This window comes from Tinamus guttatus, unplaced genomic scaffold (assembly GCF_059628265.1).
Source record: "Tinamus guttatus ecotype Peru unplaced genomic scaffold, ASM5962826v1 Tinamus_guttatus_pri_ptg000459l, whole genome shotgun sequence".
Taxonomy (NCBI): Eukaryota; Metazoa; Chordata; class Aves; order Tinamiformes; family Tinamidae; genus Tinamus; species Tinamus guttatus.
Genome location: NW_028288993.1, coordinates 1,565,854 through 1,588,168, shown reverse-complemented (window position 1 = coordinate 1,588,168; position 22,315 = coordinate 1,565,854). Strand labels below are relative to the sequence as shown.

The 22,315-nt window shown below is 49.6% G+C and overlaps 1 protein-coding gene across 4 annotated transcripts in view; it reads left to right on the top strand.

The window, feature by feature from the left end:
- Nucleotides 1-825: 825 nt before the first annotated feature.
- NF2 (NF2, moesin-ezrin-radixin like (MERLIN) tumor suppressor) overlaps nt 826-22,315 on the top strand; it is a 34,541-nt gene continuing 13,051 nt past the window's right edge. For all 4 annotated transcript variants that reach the window (XM_088532291.1, XM_088532290.1, XM_088532293.1 and 1 more), the window contains exons 1-10: nt 826-945; nt 7,911-8,036; nt 9,133-9,255; nt 11,374-11,457; nt 15,070-15,138; nt 15,534-15,616; nt 16,518-16,593; nt 16,894-17,028; nt 19,231-19,305; nt 20,392-20,505. In XM_088532291.1, coding sequence (XP_088388417.1) covers nt 832-945; nt 7,911-8,036; nt 9,133-9,255; nt 11,374-11,457; nt 15,070-15,138; nt 15,534-15,616; nt 16,518-16,593; nt 16,894-17,028; nt 19,231-19,305; nt 20,392-20,505 — 999 coding nt within the window. In that variant the 5' untranslated portion in view covers nt 826-831. The remainder of the gene's footprint in view (nt 946-7,910; nt 8,037-9,132; nt 9,256-11,373; nt 11,458-15,069; nt 15,139-15,533; nt 15,617-16,517; nt 16,594-16,893; nt 17,029-19,230; nt 19,306-20,391; nt 20,506-22,315) is intronic.

The following is a 22,315-nucleotide window of genomic DNA, read 5'->3' as shown; positions in this document are numbered from 1 at the left end:
CAGGAGCGGCTGCCCTTACGGGAGGAGCTGCTGCAAGCCGTCCAGCTCCGGGGTGACAACCCCCACAGACCCTTATGGCCTGTACAGCCCAGCATGAGGCCCTGTGAGCCCATAAAGCCTGGCACAAGCCCCTTCCTGCCCCACAGCCACCTCCTGCCCCATTGCCACCTCCTGCCCCATTGCCACCTCCTGCCCCATTGCCACCTCCTGCCCCATTGCCCCCTCCATCCCCGCCCCCAGCCCCACGGCTCCGGGCTGCCCCACAGCCCCCTGCAGCCCCAGGGCCGCCCCGTGCCGAGCCGGGGCCCGGGCCAGGCCGTGCCGGGAGCCACCGCCTGCTCCGAGCGCCCCTCGCCCGCCCCCCCCCGCCCCAGCGCGGCCGCGCGGCTCCCGGTCCCCCGCGCCGCCAGGGGGCGCCGCGCCGCGGCCGCTCACCGTGCCGGGGCGGGGCGGGGCGGGGCGGGGCGTGCCCCGCCGGCAGCGCCCGCCCCTCCCTGTAAGCGGCGGCCGCCTCGGCCAATGGCGGCAGCCGTCGCTCCGTTCCCTCAGGGCGCGGAGCGCGGCGGGCTGCGCGCCAGCTCCTTATTGGCGGCGGCGCGCGCCACCCGCGGCGAGGGGGCGGGACGAGCAGGCGCGCGGGGCCAATGGCGCAGCGGGGCGGCTAGGGTGCGCCGCCGGGGCAGGATCCGCCGCTCGGCCCGGTCCGGCCCGGCGCCGTGAGGCCCCGGGAGCCGCCGCGTCCCCGTCCCGCGCGCCGCCGCCATGGCCCTGCCCCCGCCCCCGGAGCGGCGCTGAGGGGTCGCCCGCGGCCCGCACGCCCCGGCCGCCGCCATGGCCGGGGCCATCGCCTCGCGCATGAGCTTCAGCTCGCTCAAGAGGAAGCAGCCCAAGACCTTCACGGTGCGCATCGTCACCATGGATGCCGAGATGGAGTTCAGCTGTGAGGTACCGGCCCGCCCTGCCCTTCCCGCGCCCGGCTGGAGCGTCACTGGGAGGCCGCACGGCGCCGGGGAAAACTTCCCGGGGAGGCACGGGAGCGGGAGGAGGGGGGGTCGTTCGCACCTCGGCATCGTTCTGCAGCTCGGCAGCCCCGCAGGAAGGCAGCGGGGCTTGAGTTACACCGGGCACCGGGGCTTGCGGCTGGGAGGATTCCGCCCAAAACGCCCCTTTTCACAGTTTTCACGTGCTGCCTGACCCCGAGGCTGGAGCGCTGCCTGAAACGCGCTCAGGGGACACATGGTCCCACTTGGATACCTGCTTCTCTTCTGCCTGTCCCTGCCTCCGATGCTTGCTCCTTCTGGCCCTGGATCAGGCTCTGGCACTCGTCCCTCGGGGGCTGCTGGCAGTCCCCAGGAGTCTAATTTGTAGTTGCTGTTTTTATGCACTCAGCTGGGTTTTTAGGTTAGGCCCATCGTAACTGAAAGCTGAATCTACACAGATTAAAACATAAACTAGTTTAGAAAGAAAGGCGCTTTGTCCAATGAAAATTTTGCTGTAATTCTGATGCTTCTAAGCTCAAAAAGTGTTTGGCCTTACGGCCTTTCCTGCTGATGAGATACGGTGACAGCTCTGTGGAGCTTCCTCCGGTTCCCAGGGATTATGGGGTTGTTTTCACCGCAGCAGCGCGGGGTTCCCCCGTCGTGCCGCCCGGAGAGGCGAAGTGGCTGCGTGACGTCCCACCTTGGGCTTCGGCTGTGACGTGGACAGACAAAAACGTAGCTCGCGCTGGGTTCGACCAGGTGGCTCTTCCTTCCTTTGAAGGCAGCTTGCCCGGGAGAGGCCTGCTCAAAAAGGCCTTGCCCTAGCCGCCTCCGTGCGCTCGGGTGGGAGCCGAGATCCTGCGGGAGGCCTCCTGCTCCGCTGCCCCGCCAGGGGACACGGCGGGACGCCGGCTGCCATCCTTGAGAGCAGAGCGCCCGTCCGCACGCGCCGAGGGGCAGTCGGGCTCCCCAGCGTTGCACGGAGGTTGCAGGGGAGCCCAGCTCTCCCTCAGAGCCCGGCCGGGCAGGGGACAGAGGGGCTTGCTGCTGCTTGCGGGCTGTGCCTCCGCGATCTCGTCCTTGTCCTGGCTCCCTCCGGGCCCCGCAGCGCGGTGGAGGCAGCAGGCAACAACGGACGGGCAGTTTCTCCACGAGCCCTTTGGAGCAGGAGTGGCCCCGTTTGGTTCACCTCTGTCATGGGACCCACAGTGAACGTGGTGACCTCCCTGCAGTACAGGTGGGACCACCCTGTTCATGGTTCCCTTCCTCACTGGCATCTCCTGTCCCCTCCAATCCAGGGATCCATGTCTTCCCCCTGTGCAGCATGAGTACCACTGAATCTTTAAGTATATATGCACATGTATATGTACTTTATTCCACAGTGCTCTTCTCCATGTTTTTATGAGTGGGATTTTCCAGCCCTGTGATGCTGTTAACACCTTGAAGATGTGCTAGGGTAGGCATGGGATATTAAGGGTGGCCAGCCTGGTGGCAATGGGTGCATCAACGTGGCTGAAGAAGCAATAAGCAACAAGCATCTCTTTCGTGGTAGGAAGTTCAGCAGGTGGCTTAACAAACCCGCTCTGCTTGGCACATGTAGGGTTTTTTGGTTTTGTTTTTTTGCTTTATTTTTTGTAACAGGTTCGTTTTAAAATCTGCTCTGCAGGAATTCCCAGCTGTGCATTTTGGGAGATTAAACCTGATTTGCATCTGTCTGCTCTGCAAATAATGTCCCTAAATGGAGCCTAAATTGCAAATAATTCACAGAAATGAAATCGTAATCTTTTCTAATGCTGTGATGGAGCCTAATAATCACAGCTGGGGCTTTGCTTTAAAGGTTCATAGATTGCTTGTGGAGATCTTGGAAGCGCAAAGTCAGTGTTTCCTGCTTAGTTGCCTCCATTACAGCTGCCTGCGTGCAGCACCTAGTTAACCGATAGTGTCCTGAGGAATGATCCACATTTGTGTGGCTCTTGATACGGGTTTGTTAAGCCAGTCCCCAGTGGCCTCGTCTTTCCGAGGACACCCGCAAGCAGCTCGTGCAGTCCGTGGGCTCCCTGTGCTCTGAGGATGGTGCAGGAGACGGCTCCCCAGGAGGCCCTGGGAGCTGATGTTCTCCTGCGGGGAGTGCAGTGACGTGCTGGGTGCTGCCTGAGGAACGACTTGGGAAGCTAAGTGTCAGTGCAAACTGGAGCTTGCTGGCGCATGGTGCTCAGGTAAGGAGGGTTTTGACATCGCTGCAGGGTGCTGTTGTCAGTGGCTTTTTCTGTGGCTACTCTTTTCTGCTGGTAGTTGTGTGTGGTGGCCTCAGTCGAAGCAAGTGGGTGAGCACCAGACTTGCCTCTTAGGTAAGGTAACTTTGCTGGCGCCTCTTCCAGACAACATGGTCTGCCACCCACTGGCTCTGGCATAGCTTAGCCCCATGGTATTTTGTGTTCATATCTTGTGAGGCTTTTTTCCATGCTCTTCCTCTACCAGGATCTTTTCTGTCAGAGCTGCTGTGGTCGAATTTGTCCGCGTTGAGTTGCATTTTCCACCGCATTGCCCCCCACAAGACCCGAGCTGCCCGGTTGATGGGAGAGCCCCGCTCTCATTCTCATGTTCATCTTTGCCCCGTCCTTGTTGTGGTGACTGCAGCTGGGCTCGTAGCTCTCTGTCTCTGGGGATGCTGCACCTTTCCCAAAGGCTATTTCTCTGTAGCCCGGAGTTTAACAAACTTGAGAGAGGCTTCAAGGGGACATGCAAGTTCTGGAGAATGTTTTGGACACAAGGTGCAATTGGGAAGAAGTTGGGAGAAGATCTATCTTTTCTTGCAGCTTACACACAGCAGGGAAAGGCAATGCAGACCTGAACTGCAGTGAGCAGCACAGCTCTGAAGAACTAATTCTCAAATGACACAGTCACAAGTCTGTGGGATTTTTGACTTTTTTGGCATGAACTTCCTCCAAAAATGAAGTCAAATGACAAAACTTGCCACTTCCTATGTTTTGTTTTTATTAAAAAAAAAAAAAAAAGGCAAAGGCAACTAAGTCCACAGACCCCTGGGCACTTCCAGTCAAGTGTGTAGAGATCAGGATAGGCGTGCATGAGGAACCCAAACGCCACCTTGCCTGCTGGTATCCCAGTGACTTGCTGAAGGTGTCTTTGTAGTTGACAGGATTACCCCCTGCAGCTTTTTCAAAGAGCTGCCCATAAATTTGCCTTTTCTCATCCAGCCTCTGCCAGCTTGCAGAAGCTCCATAGGCTCAGAAGAGGTCACTCAATACCAACATTGGTGAGAACCTGCCAAATGTTTAAACAGGGATGAAGGAACCTCTGCACAACCTTGCCAGAGTATTCACAAAGCCAAGGGAAGCTGCCTCATTCTGTATTTGCTTCCTCTGCCTCTCAGTTTTGTGGCAGGGACAGAACTGAGGTCAAAAGCACCCCAGTTTCTTGCATCTTACTTGGGAGCTTCAGTTCGTCATCAGGTGGATGCAGAGAAACAGCCTTTGCTGTCTGCAGACAGCAAAGGTTCAAAAATGCTGCTGGTTCCCTGGGTCTGTGGTCTCTGTGATACTTCCCTAGGACTAATGTTCGTGCAAAGGGGGAGGCAGGAAGACATTCGAGACAGAAATATGTATTTCTCTTTCAGTATTTACTCCAAGTTTTATGTCCTTTAATGTGTGTGTGTGTGTGTGTGCAGTGTCTTTCAGCTAGGTGGGTTTCCAAGTTGGATGTACTGGAACAGGGAAGCGGCTCTGGGAATGATCTGCTGGCAGCTTGGAGGCAGTTTGGGGAAGAAACAGAGCAGGCCGTAGGACAAGCACACAAGCACCTGAGAGCGTGCGAGGTCCTTTCAGTCCCTCACTGCAAAGCCTGCCAGTTGTCAGGGCAAGGCTGAGCTTTTCTTCCTCACATTGCCTGGCGCTGTAAACTCCCCCTGGTTCAGCTTTCCTTGCTGGTAAATTCCCGAGATGAGATGGCCCCCGCGCGTGGCTCCACGCGGAGCATCCGCAGTGCCGCCCAGCACCGCAGTGCCTGCCGTGGCCTCAGCAGCAGCAGCACAGGCCTGGTCTCGCCTTCTGAGGAGATGAGAGGTCCCTGGAGGGGAAAGGTCCTTCCTGCTGCTGCTTGGAGCTTCTTCCCCTGCATCACCTTACTACATAACTGTTTAAACTGCAGAGCTCAAATGTAAGTACCAGAAATGATGCTCTGGGTCGTTACTGGCTCCCTTCCCTGTGCTGCTTGCTTTAGTGCCAGCCTCGGGCACCTGGCCTGGCCTCCCCTCGTACCCGCCGCGCTCCATCTCAGGCAGCCACCAAGAAACGTGCTCGGCTTTACCATATGGCTCGTTACGCCTGGCTGCGTCTCCAGCCTCCTTTGTGGTTAACAGGAATAGATCTTAATTAAAAGCTTGTTATCAAGTTGTTGTGGAGCATTAGTAAATAAAAATAACTCTTACAGTCCCATCTTGTAGCTCAGTATGTGGCAGCTGGAAGCCTTTGACACCTGTTTATTTAAGAAAATGAAAGGATAGTGTTTATTGGATTCTCGGTTTGCTCTCAATGGGCTTTAAATCCAGATGTAAATGAGGATCTGTCATGCTGCTGTTACCCTTCAGAAGGGTAAATATGGTCTGCACTCTTCAGTTTGCCTCATTTTGAGCTGTGAAGTTGTTCAGACATCTCCTGATGGTGTGAGGAGCAGATACCACCTGTCTGCTTGTCTGGGTACGTGCTGCTTGGTGTCTGGTCTCAGCCCTGCCACCTCCTTTCTGCCATCCCCCTCTGTTTCTGTGCAAAGATGCCCTGACCTCCTGTTAAAGCTCGCTACTTCTGTAAGTCTCCCAGAAAGAAACACATAACAATTTAGTGCAGCTTCCCAGGACTCCGTTCCCATTTTCTGTTTGTTTTTTTTTGGGCCGTAACATCCTCCAAAGAGCGCCTGCATTCTCTCTTTTTCACATCAAACATCAAGTTAGCACTTAAATTTGATAAAACGATCTGCTCGGTTGAAGAGCCTTTTTTCTGCGCTCGTTAAAAACCTTTGACTCCACCAGTTTTTTTTTTACAGGTGCTCACTCCTTCTCCAGGGTCGTGCTTCAGAGAGGGCAGTTGCCCCTCTGGTGTCCCGTGTGTTGCAGCACTCGCCTCCCGCCGTGTCCCCCTCGCACCCGCGGGCAGTTGGGCAACCTGCTGCTCACCTTGGCCACCAGCGCAGAGACCGGCTTTCCCCGAGGAGCGGTTGTGCCCACGCGAAGACCAGGCTAAGGGGATCTGGGCACGGAGGTGGCAGTGCTGCAGGCCACCTGGCCCCCTTGGATGGGGAGCAGGTTAAGATTTGATGTTTCATGTAGCTTTTTCTTGAGAGACTGAGGTGTTTTTATATATAGCATCGTGCTGACCGCTCTGGCAGATGGCTGAGAGGGAATTTTCCACTCTAAGCTTTTTTGCAGTGTTTTGGAGAGTTCCTTCCTGCTTGCAAAATCAGCAAGGCCCGGGAGGTGGCGGCACCAGGCCGCTTTCTGGCTCGTTTCTGCACGGCTCTGGACAAATGGGTCTGTGCACCTCGCCGTGCCCACGCGATGCTGCCCTGCGTTTTACGGCCAGGAATGTGACGGTTAATGAGACACAGCCTGTGAGATGAGGATGAGGCAGGCTGAGGGCCTGCAGGTCCATAAAACAGTTGGAGTTGCCCTGTCAGAAGATGTCACTTAAATGCGCATCATTGTTTTAAGCGCCAAGGTGTGTTGTGAGATCCCATATGCTGAAATAAAGGTGGCTGCTGTTGCACTCGGCTATTTAATGAAGGGAATTTGGCACGGTCGGATGTGCTGTCGTGACTGGAAACTTCAACACCGTGTGGTCAGGAGCTTTAAGCATATATTTCTGCTGTAGCAAATGGGTCCAGAGGCAGGGCCATAGTAGCAAATCTAACACAAAAGGGATCGTGGAAATAATTCTGTGTCTGCATTAAAATCACAGGGCGGGTATGCAACACTTGTGCTTTCCTGCTCGCTGCTGGGCTTGCAGACTGACCGCAGCCCTGCAGCCTCGTCTCGCACTGGTGCTGAACTCCCAGGCTGAAGTGTTGGCTCTCAAAAAAATGGGGGGCCAACAAAGCTTTATGCCAAGCAGTTTAATCCTAGTTAAGAAAGAGCCCTTTGGTGGCAGCCTTTCTTAAGTGCCTAGAAAAATGGTGCAAAATCCCCACCGTAGTGCCTGTCACGCTCTAGTTTGAATGGAGAAATTATACATCCTCCTGAAATAAGAGCCAGGAAGGAGTTTGGAATCTGCAACTTCCTATGCCATGGCAGAGTTCATCATGGCAACTGGAGGACAGCTAAACATGGAAAATTAGTGCTTTCTAATTGCAGCTCTATCAGCCCTGCTCCTCCTTCCCCCAAGGTGGTAGCAGCAGGTGCAACTGTTTTGGTCCCTTTCTGCCTTTCTGTGTCCCTGAAACTTCTGTTTTAAGAACAAACTGCAGCAGCAAGGTCAGAGCAGCTGCAAGATTGTTTAGGGTTCCCTGGGGCATTAAAGTTGCCAGGGGCATTTAGGGATTTTTTTTTATTGATCAATATATACTGCTCAGAGCAGTGTATGACTTGGAAGGAACTAAAATGGCCTTGTTGGATTTGTTGCCGATTTGGGTGCGTTGTCAGAGGAACAAGGATCTTGCAGCTTGTCTAAGGCACAATAAATCACGTTTCTATTCCCGAGTGCAGGAGAGGTGGTAGTCTGCAGCTGAGAGTGGTGGGAAGATATAAAGGGCACTTGGTTAGGATGTTTTCTTATTTCTGCCAAATGCCTCTTGCATGTTTTTAAACACAGATGAAGTTGTGGGATGCAAACATATGGGAGGTTTAAAAACGGTTGATTTTTTGGAACAGAAATGAAGTTTTGAAATCACTCTTTACAGCTCTGCCTTCTCTTTCTTCTCTTGCAGGTGAAGTGGAAAGGGAAGGACTTGTTTGATTTAGTGTGCAGGACGCTGGGACTCCGCGAAACCTGGTTCTTCGGCCTTCAGTACACCATCAAGGACACAGTGGCTTGGCTGAAAATGGACAAGAAGGTTGGAGCTTCCCCTTGCCATGTCATGCATCGTGAGGAGAGAGGATATATTTTCTTTTGTCACACCTGAGGTTGCGTTAGGTGTGCTATAGAAGAGAATTGGGAGAAGTGCATTTAAACCTCAGAACAACTCAATTTATAAGTAAAAATGAGAAGAATTAGGTCGTATTTGCCCCTAATCCTTCCCAAGTCTGTGAGGCTACTCACTGGAATCCCCTTATGGCATTTTGGAGGCAGCCATGCTGAGGTTGCCAAATTTTCATCAAGCTTACTGTAAATGAGGCCTGATAGTTTCTTTTAGAGGATCATTCATGTGCTTCCAAATGACAAATCTTTCAGAAACTTGATTTATTTTTCTTTTTTTTTTTGTGTGTGCAAGTAGTGGAAAGTGAAGTTGCGCTTTGACTTCTTGCTTTGTGTTTGCTGTGGTTCATGATGCTCAGAAGAGCTCCAGAGGAAGAAGACTAGAAAGAAAAGGCAAGGGAAATGGCAGGAGGAAATCCTCTCTGAGCTGATCAACTCTTAGCTGGAGGAGCACTGGATGTGGTGCTGCTTGCACCCAAATTTTGTTAAATGCTAAAAAATGCTAAAAAATAAAAAGCAGTTAATTGGACTGGCAGGGAAGTCTTGACAAATGCCTCATCTCGCGCTGAGGTTTTAGACCAAGATGAATCCAAGCTGGACATCCCCAGCACACAAAGACAGACAGCAAGGAGAAGTGTCGCTACCCAGCAAAGCTGGAAGAGAGTGGGGAGCGTGCTCATGGCAGAGCAGGGCAGGCAGCACACGCACAGCAGACTAGGATCAGCCTTGGCTCAGCACAGGCAGCTCATTCCTCATGCTCTTTGTTGCTGTCTCATTTGTTATTTTGTATAGTTACGAATGTCAGAAATCTGCCTTTTTTCTTCCTCCCCCCCTTTTTTTTTTCTTTTTTTCTGATGCTTTTTTTAACCATGGTTTCTGGGCTACTTAGCTTGCGAAGCACCAGAAATGTTTGACAAAAGCTAATCGGAACAGGAAGGCTGCGTCTTGGCTCCAAGAGACAGCAGTGCTGCTGAGGCAGGAAGCAGTAGCTGGAGGGTTTTTGTGTCCCCCAGGTGCTGGATCACGACGTTCCCACCGAGGAGCCAGTCACCTTTCACTTCCTGGCCAAATTTTATCCCGAGAACGCAGAAGAGGAGCTGGTCCAGGAGATCACCCAGCACTTGTTCTTCCTGCAGGTAGGAGCCTGGTTATTGCACCCACTTCCCAGCTCTGGAGAGCCAGAAGCCGGGACAGGCAGAAGTGCCAGGAGGGTTGCAGAGTCTGAGCAGTTCAATCAGCCAAGTGTTGACCTCTACCGTTACATTCGCCACTGCTATGAAAGGATTTGTCTTCAGCTGTAACAAAAATGTTTGCAAATAGGTCAAAGATGGTTTGACTGATGGAGCAATAGCAGTTGCCCAGATTTACAGGCTTAGTAAACTGGTGATCAGTGATATCAATGTGTTGTAACTAAGGAAAATGGCTCTACTGGGTGTGAAGGACATGACTTCGGATCCCTCCTCCCTGCATTTGCAGGGGGAGCTGGCCCTTGCCTTTAAGCCTGGGAGGTGAAGGCTTAAAGTGAAGGTGAAACATGGGTACCCTGCCCTAGGAGCCAGCAATCAGCCTGTTCCTGGTCAGTGAGGTTCACTGTTCCCCACAATCTCCAAATCTTTGGAGGAAAAAATCCTGGAAGCACAGTCAGGACAGAAGCTGATGGCAAGAGCCAGGCGGGAGGAGAAAACACAGGTGCCAGCTGCCCCCCTGTCACACACGCTTGTGCATTAAGTGCCTGGTGAGCGTATGGCCTCTTCTTCTGTCTTTGGGAATCAGGTCAGCTGAGAAATGAAGCCCTGTTAACAGAGGCACTTTCTGGTTCAGCCAGATAGCAACGTGCTGAAACAATTTAATGTGAAGGGGTGTATGACCTCGCAAAAGACTTTGCAGGCAGGAACGTAACAGGCAGTAGAGACCTGATCCCAGATTGTGATGGAGATGTCTTGACCACTCCAATGAAGTACCTGGCTCTTCATCGGACACTGCTAAAAAATAAGGGATGCTTGTATTAAGTTTTTACACCAAAGTGGAGGTAACCTGCATTTGAAAGCTCTTGGAAATAAAATAGTGTGCTTCCCCCTCCCCTCTCATCTTAAAATGTGTATTAAAATGATCCCACCAGCTCACTGATGCTCTTCATTGTTCCAAAGCTGCTCTTTGATGTTCAGGGCTAAAAGAGCTTCTAAATGTGAAATATTTCTGTTAATTTTCCTGGCTATGTTCTGTGCCACTGTCTCCTGATGGATATTTATAAGTGTCCACTTTGCCACGGGCTTTCTTCTTGAAGAGAAAAAATAATTCTGGCATGTTTGAGAAAAATCATAGAGAAAAAGCAGAGAAAGCTGCTTTTTTGTAAATGCAGACCATGACTTTTCTGCTGTGATTTCTGATTATGTGAAAGGAGGCTACACTCGCATAAAACATGTGGGAAACAGAAGCATGCACGTGCCTGCAAGCTCTCCTATTTATCTTAACGCAGGAGAACATCTTTTGTGATTAAGTTTTAACAGACTTTGAGAACACAGCACAGACTATAAATTCAAATCGGTGTTAACTGTATCTCTGTGACAATCCATTTAAGCCTCCCATGGAAATAGTGTTTATTTTGTTTTGTTTTTTTAATCTATATTCAGGGAAAATTAAGCATGTCAAAGAAAACAAAGAAACATGATAGGTTTAATTTTTTAATGCGGAGAAGCCAGGCAATGTACAGCACAGGTTCATGGGCGCTGTACAGTGGCTCTCCTGGGGTTGCCCTGGGAGGTGACCCATGGATCTGCTTGTGCCCAGGGGAATTGGAGAGTATCTGCATTGAGTCCCAGTGCGCAGCAGCTCCAAACGAGGCCTTCGTCTCCTAGGAAAAAACATCTGTTTGCTCTTTTGTTGTTGTTGGTTTTGGTTTAATGCAGCGCACAGATGTCATTCCAACACACAGCTTATGCCTGAAGAGGTTTTATCTCTGTATTTACATGTGAGATTATTTTTCCCCCTTGCCTTCAGCGACAGGATGTAGGTTCTGCTGTTTTCCATGTATAAATTTAGCTCCTCTTTCAAACCTGTCTGAAAAAGGCAGCCTGCAAGAGTGTGCACTCTTCCCTTCGGAGATTTCCCAGGCCTGAATTTTAACTGCTCTTGGGAAAACCATTAACCGGCTGGTTGACAGCTGTAGTTAAAACAAACTACAGCCATCTCTTGTGACAGTCATTTACTGCACAGCCCCTCTAAACCCGTTGTGTGTCCTTTGTTGCTCTTCACAGGTAAAGAAGCAGATTCTGGATGAGAAGATCTATTGCCCTCCCGAGGCTTCAGTGCTGCTGGCTTCCTACGCGGTCCAAGCCAAGGTAGGCGCAGGGGAGCCAGGCAGGGTCTCCATCTGCCTGTGGACTTTGGGCAGTGGGTAGCTTTGCTCCCAAGAAGGTGCTTTGCGGTACGTCCACTTTCCGCGCAAGAGGAAGATGGGAAAAATTGTTAACAATTTGGAAGTGGCAGAACTGCACTAGTGATATTGCCTTTTCTGCACCGGTTATTCTAACTGCCTTGTGACTTTGCACAGAATTTTGCAGTCTCTTTAAAAGACTCTTTAACAAGGGCTTAGCTGAGGAACTGTAGAAGGATTTTTCTTGATTGCCTTCTGAAGTGTAGGTTATCACAGGAGCAGAGGAGCTTCTCTAGGCATTTTATTTATTTATTTATTTATTTTAAACCCGCCCCCCCCCCCCCCCCTCCTTTTCGGCACATCTGCCATGGGACTAGGGCTTCCATTGCTTCCCCCGGATTCTCCCTGTCTTCATAATAACCACTTTATTGTACATGCAGCAGTTTGTTGTGCTAACATGGCTGCAGTCTTGGAGGACAGCATGCAGCTTTGGGCAGCTTGTAGATCTGCTCCTGGGGTAGCACAAGTAGTCTGAGGGGTGGGGTAGGGATATTCCTGTAACAAGTGGGAGAAGAGCTGTTTATCACAATACCTGCATAACTCTCTCTGGATTAAGAGCTTTCGTAGTTGAGCACTGAGCTTTTTCCATGAATCCAAGTCCTTGGTGCTTCAACACTTGCTTTTCCTAGCCAACTTGCTAACATTTCTCCTAACCCTTCAGTCCATGCCCAGTTTAGCCAAGGGCTGTGTGGCGCATAACAGCATTGCTTGATGGTGAATGTTTGCATTTACTAGAAAGTTTTTACTAGAAAGAAAGTTTTCTCCTCATATCAATGAAAACATGTTTTGTGAGAGTCTCACGAGCCTGGGAAAAACGAGTGGTTTCTAAAAATGTTTCTATTTGCATCAAACATTCTTCGCTTTCATTGGAGCACATGAGTAAACACTCACTTGGCTTTCTCTCTGGCGACCTAATGAGCTGAAGATCTGTAGGGGATGACTTTCCTGTTGCCAAAATCAATAAACTCTTGGGTAAATATTGAACCCTGTTAACTTGTGTCTCCTGTTCTTCTGATCAGGAGCAGGCTGTAGTTTGGTGCAGGCTGTGCTATCACGTTGTCTCATCCTGTGGCTCAGCTTGGGCTCAGGGACACCCTTGATACACTCCATATTCACTTGTCCTGAAAGGGTGGCCAGCGGATTGGAGCGGTTTTACTTATCTTCTAATTACCATTCTGTAAAGAGGTTATCCAGTGGGAGGCGGATGCTCTTCCTTAACCTACCTAACAGACCTTGGAGTCTGCTTTGGGCATGACTTTTCCTTGGAACCTTCCTCAACCAAGCAGTGTTGCCCTATTACTTTCTTTTTTTCCCAGCATAGAAGGAAGCTGGAGGCAAAATCCTCAGTCTGGAGCTGAGATGCCTGGAGAGGCGTTGCAGAAGGTTATCTCCTTCCAGTGACACAGGGTAGCAGCAGCCTTTCCAGGGTCCAGGTGACCTTTCTGGGTCAGAAGGTGGCCAGTAGTTGCAGAACTTTCATTAGTGATGTGCTGATCTCTATCAACAGAGGCCAACCAGCCTGATACAGGCTTGCATTTGCACCTGAATAGCTGTTTGACTGAGAGCAGGGCTCTTTATACTGCCCTTACCCACCTTTCTGAAATAACAAAGTAAGTGTGCATAGGACAAACAAAAGCTTGTTTCTTTTCTCTGCGCTGGTGCTGGTCTGGGGAATTGCTGGGTGCTTTCCCCTCTAACCTGGCGCTCAAACCACCCGCGCTGCCGTCAAGTGTTGGATGAGTTTCAGGTTTTAAACAGTGAGGAGAGGCATAGACTCTAGTGCAAAACACTTCCCTGTGGAAAAATGATAATGTTCAAGAGGTTTTTCCTTTTCTTGCCTCCTAAATGCAAATCACTGTCGTGGGGTAGGCATGTTCATATCATGCAGCATTTCAGCATGCAGAAAGAAGGCTTTTATATGTTTGTTTATTTTTTTTTCCAAAACAGCTAGTACTTTACTGTAATAGTTTGGAACTGAGCTTACTATACTAATGCAAGGTAACATAAGGCAGGTGTATGACTGATGTTAGGGCAGCTTTCACGTGTAAACAGAAATATTAATCATGCAACTCAATTAATGAGACTTGAGTTTCCTGGAAAGTTTTGGAATAATGATTTAATTGAAAAAGACTTTAAATATATATTTGCCAAATCACTTGAGTGAACGTATACTGCAACGTACTGAACGTATACTTGGGCAGTTTGTTGATTTTCTTTTTTTTTTTTTTTCCCCACGTGTGAATAATTAATGTTCTTATCCAGCCTTTCTCGTTACAAACATCCTTTGGGATGCAGCGATATATTTCATGACATGAAAATCGCATAATCCGTACTTAGCCTTGGATCTTCGTAGCAGATCCCAACAAAAAATAATCACATTAATCCTATTTGCTGTTCTTTTCATCGCCCCAAAGTGGTTCGTTTCCTGCTTGCCCAAGGTTACCGGAGTTTTGTCAGCTCTGCTAGCGCTGCCTTCTCCTTGTTGCTGTCGGTTCGGGCACCGCGTCTCTGCCGTGGCACCTGCAGGCCTTGGGAGAGAGACACTTTGCCCTGTCTCGAGCACCCTCCTGAGTGAAATCCCCAGCGTCTTTCTATATGGATGAAAGCTGAGTCAGTGCTGATTGCTGCCTGCTTCCTTTGCATCTGTGCTGGCTCCAGATCAGTACTTGTGCCCTTAATCCCTACTTGTCTGGTATGAACCGTTACTTGCTGAGCTCCTCGAAGGATGTATGGATGGGCCAGCGATGCTGAGCGCTGATTTTGTCAAGGGACATCATGGCCCTGGCAGATTTGGAAAGTTTCCTGACGTTTTACTTGAGCGTCTTGTTGTCTTGTTGCTGTTTTGCACTCTCTGAGCTGAGGCTTTGCAGAAGAGCGGAAAAAGAAAGGCCATTTCTCCTGCAAAATGGCTTGAGAAAGCAGCGCTGTGTCTCGTATAGCTAGGAAGTGCCACATCAGGAGTCTCATCCGTTAGATTAATGAAGTCCAGGTGTTTACTGCGCGTGCCTCGTGTCTGTCATCCTCTTAAACGTGCTGAGTTGTTTGCATTGCTGGTTACTAGTTGATTCCTATCCCATGCAGGAAGCGAATTTGTTTTCACGCATCTGCAGAGACCCTTAGCTTTGAACAAGCCATTTTATTTCAGTCATTTTACACAATACTCAAGAAGATTGAAAGATTAAAATCTCAACAAGTATAAGGAATTGTTAGGCATACTTTACCAGGTCAGAAGCGCACCCAGTCCCTCAGGGTTGATTTGTAAGAGTAAGAATATTTATTTATGTATGTATTTTTATTATTCCCTTCTCTCTCTCTCTCTCTCTCTCTCTCTTCTTTTCTCTCTCTCTCTTTTTTTTTTTTTTTTTTTTTTCTCGTTTTGGGGCTCTTTTTTTTGAGGGGACCCCTTTTGCGGGGGAGGGGATTTTTTTGCACCCCTTTTTGCTCTTTTTTTTTTTTTTTCTTCTTGTTTTTCCCCCTCCTGGCTCAGCCTCAGCACAGTGTCTCTGCTCCTTTTCAGTATGGTGACTATGACCCCAACGTGCACAAGCGAGGCTTCCTGGCACAGGAGGAGCTGCTGCCAAAGCGGGTAAAGGGCTCGACGGAGCTTGAGGGTGAATTTCCAGGTTTGGTGGCAGTTTGGGTGATGAAGCCCATCGTGCTGAAGGGGTCTGTGGTTCTGCCTCCCTTCACAATGCAAGCAGTCTGGAAAGATGTGCAGAGGGAGAAGAATTCACATGCATCCTGAAATATATTAAGCAAAATACAATCATGGATTTTCTTTCCAGTGGGTTTCCTGGTTGCATATTATGAGATACCAGGGTGGTGGGACCACAGGGGAATGAGCGAGCCAGGCTGAGCACACCTCACAGAAAGGAGGATGCTATGATGGAGACATTTGAGGGACTTCTGGCTCATTTGCTGCGTGGGGAGGCTGGTGAGAGCAGTGGCATGACTGGGTCTCTTGCCCCCTGCATGTACCAGGTGATTAACCTCTACCAGATGACTCCAGAGATGTGGGAAGAGAGAATAACAGCCTGGTACGCCGAGCACCGTGGCAGAGCAAGGTGAGCATGTGCTGGCAGCACCCACAGCTTCGTGATGGTCCCTTCAACTGGAGGGTGTCAGCAGCTTTGGCAGGAGTTGGATCAGCTCTGTGAACCACTTCCCAGCAGCTGCACTAGGCAGAAGGGAATATAAAGACCATGCTGAGTTTATCCAGTGAAAATGCTGCTTGCGTTTCCTGAAGTGGGAAGCTACTTTGGCAACTTTTTTTTGCCTTTTATCCAGTGAAGGAGTGTGGCAGACATAATGTAAAGCCAGGTCAAGTCTGTTCCGCTCATTATTTCAACTACATTGCCCCAGAACTAGTTAAACTGTGCAAAAATTTGTGCAAGCTCACTTTTAAGCCTGTAGAATTTAACTTTTCCAATGCAGAAATAAACTGTCCCTAAGAACAGTGTCCCTCCAGGAGGAATATGGGGCATCTGTGTTACAGTCTGTAGGTAGGGTTAATCCTGGCAAACCTGTAGCAGACCCAAGAGGAGCAAAACACTTTCTCTGGTTTCCCTGAAAGTATCCTGCTTCCCACTGATGGGGTCCCAGGGAGAATTAAGGACTGTTTTTTTTTTTAAACAGTCAGACCCACAGCTAGGGGGGTTTTGTTTGGTTGGTTGGTTTGAGATTTTTTCCCTTTCCTGTTTAAGATATTGGGAAAGTAACTAAGCGAGGCAATGCAAATGCTGCATTGGGGTGGGCAGGCATTATCAGCTGTTCAGATGCCATCAAGAATTTGCTGCTGGTCGTTACTGATCCTGCCAGCAAATGCAGGCTTTGGCGTATGTCGCAGAGAGAGCCTGGGTTTGGATACATGGTGTGTGCGTGAGATCAGCAAGAGCAGCTGTCTCACTTTCTCTGATGTTGGCAAACATCTTCACCTTTTGCCTTTTTTTCTTTCCTGTCTGACAGAGATGAAGCTGAAATGGAGTATTTGAAGATAGCTCAGGACTTGGAGATGTATGGAGTGAACTATTTTGCAATTAGGGTGAGTGCAGGCGGCGGGACGTGTTTTTGAGGCTTGCTGAGCTGCTTGCATTAGTCTTCTGCATCAATAAGATTGCTCAGGAGGAGCCTCGGAGAGCCTGGAGACGTGAAGGGTGGCCACGGTGCGCTGAGCGTCGCCCCCGTGATGTGATTTACCTCTAGCTGCCTGGGAGGCAGGAGCACCTTCGCTGCACAGCCCTGTGGGGTCACTGCACAGGGCTGGGGGGAGTCCATGGTGGCTCCATGTGTCAACTCATCCCTGAGTCGAATAAAAGGTTTTTTGTTTTCTTTTCCTCTGTAGAATAAAAAGGGCACCGAACTGCTGCTTGGAGTCGATGCCTTGGGTCTTCACATTTATGACCCAGACAACAGGCTGACCCCCAAAATCTCCTTCCCGTGGAACGAGATCCGGAATATTTCATACAGCGATAAAGAGGTACGTCTAAATCTGCCCTTTCCCCTAAGACCACGGTTGCATGAAAATAATTTCTCTTAGTTCCTCTTTCTGCTGTGCTTGCTCTCACCAGCTTAGCTAAGCTAAGCCACTCCAATAAAAACCTTAATTTTAAGGCTTTCTGAAATTTTCCAGAAATGGGCATGCAAGAGGTCAACCATGAACTAATCTGTTCATTGCTAGAGTGTGTACAAACCCTCTCTTTAACAAGTTCAAAAGTAAAATTGTTGCTGATGTGCTCAACCCAGAAGACGAGACCCCTGTTTAAGCACGCAGAGGCCTCATATATTGTTAAATACAGTAAATACAGTAAAACATTTTCCTGACAAGAGAAACTCTTGCATCGTGCTGTATCATTATGTTGTTTTGAGCTTTCAGGCTGCCAGGCTGGACAGGACAGCTGGAACTTTCTGATGGGAGGTTGAGTATTTTAAGCCCACTGTTGGGTAGATTTCTATTAAACCCAAAATATAAACACAGATCTTCTGAAATGTGGGCCACCAAACCTAGTTGAGAGCAGCAGGGAAATGGGCTGTGGAAGTGTAGCCGATATGTTGGGGGGTTTTTTGTTTGTTTTTTGAATTTTTTGTTTTCGGTCTATGAGAACTTCCCAGAGAAAACTAACCACCTTCACAATAGGGAAGAAAATCTACTTCAATTAGAAACGAACTTAATTAAAAGACTTAATATTGATCAGGATGAAAACTAAAGGTTTCTCACCGGCTGCATGTATTGTAGGACCTGAAAAACCTTGTAAGGAGTAAGCCATAGTGGGCTAGTTGTCATGCATTTCCCTCCTTAAACTAAAATGCTCTATTAGTAAAACAGCCCAGCTCCCCTCCCTGAGGTTTGAAATCTCTGCTGTCAGACCTTGACACAAGACGGTAGCAGATCTTTCTCTGGGGTAAAGACCTGCCATGTTCCATCAGGTCAATAATCTGTGAGCTAAAATGACCACAAGTAGAGCTGACATGATAGTAAACAAGCTAATAGGTGGGCATGACAGCTAATGCAGCAAAGGTGTTTAATCTCGGTAACAAGGATCAGCTGTTATGTGGAGCCAAAACTCCTCCTTGGCCTATTCTTGCTGCTGCGAGCAGTAACTCGCATGGGTTGTGCTGGGGCCAAAGTCCAGGGACGTTTGGGCACGTCTGCCCACGCAAAAGGATGGGAAGATTGGCTCTTAAACCAACAAAACAGAACACTGCCAGGCACATTCTGCCGAGCCCTTCTCGGGCAGTGCACTGTATTGACAAATCGGTCAGGTTTAATGGATACAGACTGCCTGCTGCAGCACTATCTCTGCAGCTGGTTATTTTTGTAGTTTGTGGGGGAGTGATGGAGTATGTGCCTGCCTTCCAAAAAACGCAGTGTTGCAGAGCACTCAATCTCCCGAATTATCCTCTTGTTAGTCCCAAGTCTTCTGTCTATCCAGGAGCTGTATGACCAAAACTCTTGAATGTGGCACTGCCACCACGTCCTGTCAAGAGAATCGACATGGGGAAGTACTTTGACAAGGGTGAACCTAGGGCTGAAGCTGCTTTACTCATGCTCATGAATTGTAAGTGCAAGCTGGAGTGAGGGCATAATATTTTACATTGAAGAGCAGTCTGGGAACACATCTCGGTTTCTGGAGCACACATTTCAAAGAAAAATCTCGCCAGGGAGTCCTGGAGAGTGGAGATATCCATGGGATGGGTGACTGCTCCTCTTTCTATATTCCTTGTTCACTCTTCCTCCCATCTGTTGGGTCACTGAGCCGGTTCCTCTAACATCCTCTCTGCAAGCATGTCTCAATTTTCTCCATCGCATTCAGTTCCCTACAGCTCCCTGGAGAGCAGCATCTTTGGGTTTCGGAGGTGCATGAGCCACCCCTGCCTGGTGCTGAGCGCTCTGCAGAGTGCCCCAGCCATTGGGCATTGCAGTTTGAAGGTAGCTGTGCTCCTGTTGCTTTTCATGGCACTAGCAATCTTTGGACCAAAGGAACAGTTGTCTCTTGGTTGCTTTTGATAGTAGATCTCTTGCTTGGCCTAAAGCTGTGAGGAGAGCTCTTGACTACGTTTCTCCAGCATGGCTGACTACCTCTGAGCCAGGGCTGTCAGGAAGACTTTCATAGCTGCATTTTGATTAAACACTGGACTCCCTCATAACTCTCTCACCTGTTTCTTTTTTTCCTCTTTTCAGTTTACGATTAAGCCGTTGGACAAAAAGATTGATGTTTTTAAATTCAATTCTTCAAAGCTGCGTGTGAATAAGCTGGTAAGCCCGCAGACGGCGTGATTCCTGTTGTCTGCAGTGGTGGTTTCTGGGGGTGGTATAAGGCAACGCTCTTCTGGGGAATTTTCTTCGAGCTGCCCAAGGGAGCGTTTGGGAGCTGTGTGCTGTCACTAAGCAGCACTTGGGTCTGCAGAAGGAAGAAGGAGGATGGTCCTCATGTATCAGAGACGGGTTATTCGGCCCTGTGGGCTGTTCTGTGCTTCGTATGCCACCGGGCTGGGGGCCTCCTTCGCAAAGGCAGGGCCTGTCTGCAGGTCTTTTTCTTCCCAAGCACACCAAGTTTGTGGAGCTTCAAGGCCTTGGACTCTGAAGGAGGTAGGCCATGATCTGTGGGGTGGAAAACATGTGAACCAGGGACTAAGAAAAGGCTCAGAGCGGAGAAACTTGTTTTAGTTACAGAAGAATAATTTGACCTTTTATTGCCCTGCATACACTCCACTCTTTGCTAACCTTTCTTTGGGTTTGCCATTTCTCCTGCCCTTCGTCTCCATAGAGGGAATCACAGCAGTGCTCAAAACCTTCTGCCAGAGGTAGCTGAAGGCCTCCAAGGAGGGCTTTTCCATCAACTTTCCGTTCCTGTGTGGTTGTGCCTGAGATCAAAAGTGGCTTTTTTTTCATATTTCAGTTCTTACCACAATAGTTTAAACATTCTGTTCAAAGAGGCTGCAAGTTCATCATAAACCTTGCAAAAAAAAAAAAAAGGGGGGGGGGGGGGGAGGATGGAGAGAAGAACCGGGGAACTGGCCAAAGCTGTAGAAGGCTAACACATCCTTCGGGCTGGCATAATATTTGCCAGAACCATGCTGTGCTACTAGTGCCTGCAGCATAAAAATGGTTTCTGTAAAGAGTCAATAGCCAAGGAAATGGTGTCTGGCATGGGGATTAGGCTGTGCTGCAGCTCTGGGCTGCTGTAGGTGTGAAAGCTGGTGGAGTTTGAGATCAGTGGCTGAATGTGCCTGTGAGCACTGAACCAAAGGAGTCCCTGATTTTTGTGTTAGGAGCACAAAGCACTTCCCTGCCACTACGTTGCAGCAGCTTCTCTCTGCTCTCTACCCTTGTCCGGAGCAGATTCTCCAGCTGTGTATTGGGAACCACGATCTTTTCATGAGGAGGAGAAAAGCAGACTCGCTGGAGGTGCAGCAGATGAAGGCACAGGCCAGAGAGGAGAAAGCCAGGAAGCAGGTGAGTGACTTATCTCATATAACCTGTCTGAGAGCCAAAATGAGGAATGCAAGTATGCTCAGAAAGTAACAGCCTCCAGAGTGACACCAGCACATGGAGCAGCTGTGCGGGAAGGTCGAGCTGAACAGCTCGTTTCAGCTCCCTTCTTGCCAGTCAATCTTGACTCGGCTCCATACACTGATGGCAAAGTTGGGAGGCAAAGGCTACGCCTTGTCCTGTAAGCGTGTGAGCATCTTTCCTGGCCTTGGTTTACTCTTGGGCTCCATAGCTGGATAGTCGTCACGGCATGGAGTAGCCGGAGGTGATTAAAGTGGGATGTGATGGGGGAAATGTGCTTTCCCGTGGTTCTCTGCCTTGTTTTCTCCTTGTATGGTGGTTAGAGGAGGCTCCTGGTCATGCAGCTTGTGTGCCCAGCGGTGCTGGCCTTGGCTGCTGCAGGTCAGCCCAGACAGCTCTTCGGAGGCAGTGGCATGTAGTTACTGAATGCGTGTCAGCAACGTGCATTGCAGAAATACTTGTTTCTTGCTTTTAGACCTTTTCTGCTCACTGAAGCCCACACAGCTAATCTGAGCACTGCTGTGTTGAATATAAATGTCCCTTACGCAGTAAAACCACTAGATAGCAGCAGCAAAAAACAAAGCAGAGTGTTTCACTATAAGTTTCTTGTATTCAAGGGACTGCTAAATGAACCTACTTCACTTGGATTTGGGCATGTTCACAGGGGTGCCTGCATGGCGCTGGAGTGGGATTGAAGCACTCGGTCATGCTGGAGAGGTGATATGGCTTCTTCTGAAGCGGTTCTCCTGCCATTAGCTTCTGGGGTGACTGTGGAGGATGGTATAGAGGTCCCCGTAAGGGAAACCTCCTTGGCTTCACTGGGGAAGCACTATTTGCTTCTAGCACAGGCTCCTCCAGGCAGCAAGGACTTAGCCTCCACGGAATAAGAGGTTCTTGGAAGGAGCAACGTGATGCCTGTGTGCTAGTGGCATCAACATCAGGTGTTGGACTCGTGAGTTTCATAGACACGGTTGAATGATGCAAGCTCGAACTGATCTTGTCCAGAGCTGACTCCTGAGCTGCTGGGGGAGGTGAGGGAGGTCACTGTGAACCCTGAGGGTGAGTAGGAGCTTTTCAGGTCCTAAGAGCTCTCAAATTCAAGTGTTTGTGCTGAACGAGAGGTGTCAGGCTCCTTGTTCAGCCGCCCTCACCTGAGGTGGTCACCGTGATCTCTAGCGTGCCCTCTCCATCTTCCCCAGGGCCTGCAGTGGTTGAATTATTTCCAAACAGCCTGCTTTTGTATTAGGAGCCCACACCACTCCATGAGGGATGTGGATTGTGATAATAACAGATGAGGAGAACTTTCCACTGAAGGAAGTAGTGCTGCTAAAGCAGTGGGTGCTTCCAGAGCGCAGCTGGTGTCCAAGGAGCAGAGCAGTGTGTCTTGCCTTGTTCATTTGTCAGCTTGTTTTGGGAAGAGATGGCAGGTTTCTGGCACGCTGTGTCTCAGGGGGAGTTTGTACTGGCCCTTAAGTCTGGTCTGGGTGTCTGTTCAACTCTCTTCAGTCACTCCAGATGTAGCTGGAGCTCCTGGGACTTGACTTGCTCGAATTTGTCCAGTGAATCAGTGCAGGAGGATGCTGTTTCAGACTCAGTGCCCAACTAGCAGGCTGCCCACAGGCGGCTTGTGTGGCAGCACCACGTATGAACAGCAAATCAGGGATGTGTCAGGAACTTGCAAGGTAGCAGGATGCTTGCTGTCCTGTTATCAAACCTTCTCTGTTTACTGAAGGCTCCATATTTTTGAGTGGAG